Genomic DNA, 2,507 nt, shown 5'->3' on the forward strand with positions numbered 1-2,507 from the left:
ACGTATACGCCTCCCTAATGTCTATGGAGGAGGCCCAAATTAACAACTCTCCTTGTTATTAATTTTGGCGGCATCCTTTCAGCCGCAAGCTGCCTCACCTACTAAGAGGCTGTTTTTTTCACCATCCTAGCCATCATCAAAGCCTCCCTCTTCTCTCAATGGACATACACCAGAAACTGATGCTCTTCCCGATTGAGATGGCCGGATAACTTCAAAATTTTTAAGAACATGCAAATTTAATTCAGAGCACAATCTAGTAACAAAACGAGCCGCTTTCCACCGTGTGTTTGAAAGTATTTTTACAAACCTTCCCTATGTTATTTGTTAAACCTTTAATTCTTGAACCTCATCTTTAGTGGCTCCAATTTAGTTGATGTCTATGGCATCTAAGATTTATTGTTAAGGTCCGTTTGAGTTTGCGATTTCAAAAAGTGCAATTTAAAAATAACAATTTCAAAATGTGTTTGCAATTTTTAAAAATGTAGTTAAACGTTTGGTAAAATCGTAATTTGAACATTAAAATTGCAATTTTCAAAAAAACAGTTTTTTACCTGTGATTTGGAAACACAAATTTTTTATATTTTCAAATCACAATGTTTTTTTAAATGGAATCTCAAACCATTAATATTTTTACGATTGAGTTTAAAATTGTATTTTTTATCTATGAAATCCCAAAGCCAAACGTACCGTAAGTGGTGGCTGCACACATCACCTTAAACAGATCGACTCAATTTTGGACTGCTTCAAAAACTATAGTTCTTGGGTGCCATTTTCTTGGCCCTCATACGAAGAGGTCATTGGACCGGGCCAATTTATTTGATGTTGGGCTCTCGCCTGTTCTCTTTGAATTATAAGGACAACTGTGTAATTGCATTTTTTTTTTTTTTTTTTTAAATAAAAACAACAATGTTCTTTCTACAATATTTATAGAGAGACAAGACAACAGGAAGGAAGTGGTGAATAAATAAACCCTGAAAAATAAAAAGAAAAATAAAAAAAGAGAAAATAAAATATTTTGAAACTCAAAAATTAACCTTCACACTGAGACATCAAAAAGTTTTGACTGCTTCATGCAGCCCCCCATCATCATCAACTTTTTCAATCTTTTCTTACCCACGTTGAGAAAGTAATGGAAAACGCACCAATCCAGTAATGCATCTGGCAATCCATGCATTATAAACCACTGCACGGAATGCATCCAGTATGGTACACAGATATGCTCATATCCAATCCATCGTATGCTTGCTTTGCTATACATCTCCGGTGATGGCACCAACATCGGAGACGCCTTCAAACCTTTTACCATCTTTGTTGCCACAAACAGTGGAATCTGCATGCATGCCAATTGCCAAAAGATGTTCAAGAATATGGAACCATGCATTAATTAATTAAACCAAATAATATTTTTTTTTTAAAAAGAATTATAACCTGACACTGAATGTCTATTCCTTGTTGCCTGTATTCCAAACCAATGCATCTTGAGAACATTGCAAGGTACCTGTGACAAGGCAAAAAGAACTAATTAACTAAAGATCAATAATACAAATTAGTTTCTAATTAACCAAAAATTAAGGAGCAAAAAAGCAGGAAAACTTACGCTTTGGTTGCAGCATAAACGGCTCCTAAAGGGTAAGAGAACAAGGAGGTAGCGGAGCCAATGTTGATTATTGCTCCTTTCTTCTTCTTCAGCATGCCAGGAAGCACAGCCCTGGTGACCCAAGTGGCAGCATCTATGTTCACCTTCACGAGGCTCTCCATCACCTCTAACTCAACCTCATGAAAATACATTACATAAGGGTAAGCCATCCCTGCGTTATTTACCAAAATCCCAACATCTAACCCTCTTATTCCTCCCTCGATCATCTTACAAATCTCCTCTCCGCTGGATTTGGCGAAGTCTATGACAATACTCTTTGTTTCTACTTTTCTGCCATATTTTTGGTTTATCTCCTTTGAAGTAGCTTCAAGTTTTGAAGGGCTGCGACCAACCAAGAGTAGGTTAAGACCCTTTGACCCCAATTCAAACGCAAGGGCTTTGCCAATCCCATCGGTGGAGCCGGTTATCATCGCCCATGAGCCATACTCCTTGAGATTCTTTGCAGGCCGAAAGAACATAACCCACACCCATTTCAGAAAATTGATCAAGGCTTTACAAAGAGAGAGCAGGCCTAAAGAAGTTGCTGCTATCAGGACAAAATCTTGCAACTCCATTGAAAATCGATATATTCTATTGAGGCTGTTTCTATAATTTCTTTTATTTTGTACAAATAAATATATTTTTCGTTTATATAATCATGAATATTAATTTGTACGTACAATATTTAACGTGAATCTAATTAATACGTTTTCAACCTACCCAACAATTATGGTTGGGGACCAATATATATATAAATATATGCTCTTACGTGGACAAATCTAGGATCACCGTTATCATATGCATGAATTGATGTTTACTTGTTTATTCCTCCTAACCTACCTAACACACACAACCCGTTTTCGTACCTTTT

At 36.4% G+C, this 2,507-nt stretch overlaps 1 protein-coding gene across 1 annotated transcript; it reads right to left on the reverse strand.

The window, feature by feature from the left end:
- Positions 1-946: 946 nt before the first annotated feature.
- On the reverse strand, positions 947-2,235 carry LOC132178774 (very-long-chain 3-oxoacyl-CoA reductase 1-like). Its single transcript, XM_059591321.1, has 3 exons — positions 1,598-2,235; positions 1,429-1,498; positions 947-1,330 (listed from the first exon to the last, which is right to left on the reverse strand). The coding sequence occupies exons 1-3, from the start codon at positions 2,209-2,211 to the stop codon at positions 1,037-1,039; spliced, it is 978 nt and encodes a 325-aa protein (XP_059447304.1). The 5' UTR covers positions 2,212-2,235; the 3' UTR covers positions 947-1,036.
- Positions 2,236-2,507: the final 272 nt, after the last annotated feature.

Source organism: Corylus avellana, chromosome ca4 (genome assembly GCF_901000735.1).
Source record: "Corylus avellana chromosome ca4, CavTom2PMs-1.0".
In the NCBI taxonomy this organism is placed as follows: Eukaryota; Viridiplantae; Streptophyta; class Magnoliopsida; order Fagales; family Betulaceae; genus Corylus; species Corylus avellana.

Excerpts from the sequence above, each read along its gene's own strand:
- LOC132178774 (XM_059591321.1), bottom strand. The coding sequence starts at position 2,211 with ATGGAGTTGCAAGATTTTGTCCTGATAGCAGCAACTTCTTTAGGCCTG. Across the intron at positions 1,499-1,597 it reads GTTTATGCTGCAACCAAAGC|GTACCTTGCAATGTTCTCAA; the intron begins GTAAGTTTTCCT and ends GCCTTGTCACAG. Across the intron at positions 1,331-1,428 it reads GAATAGACATTCAGTGTCAG|ATTCCACTGTTTGTGGCAAC; the intron begins GTTATAATTCTT and ends GCATGCATGCAG.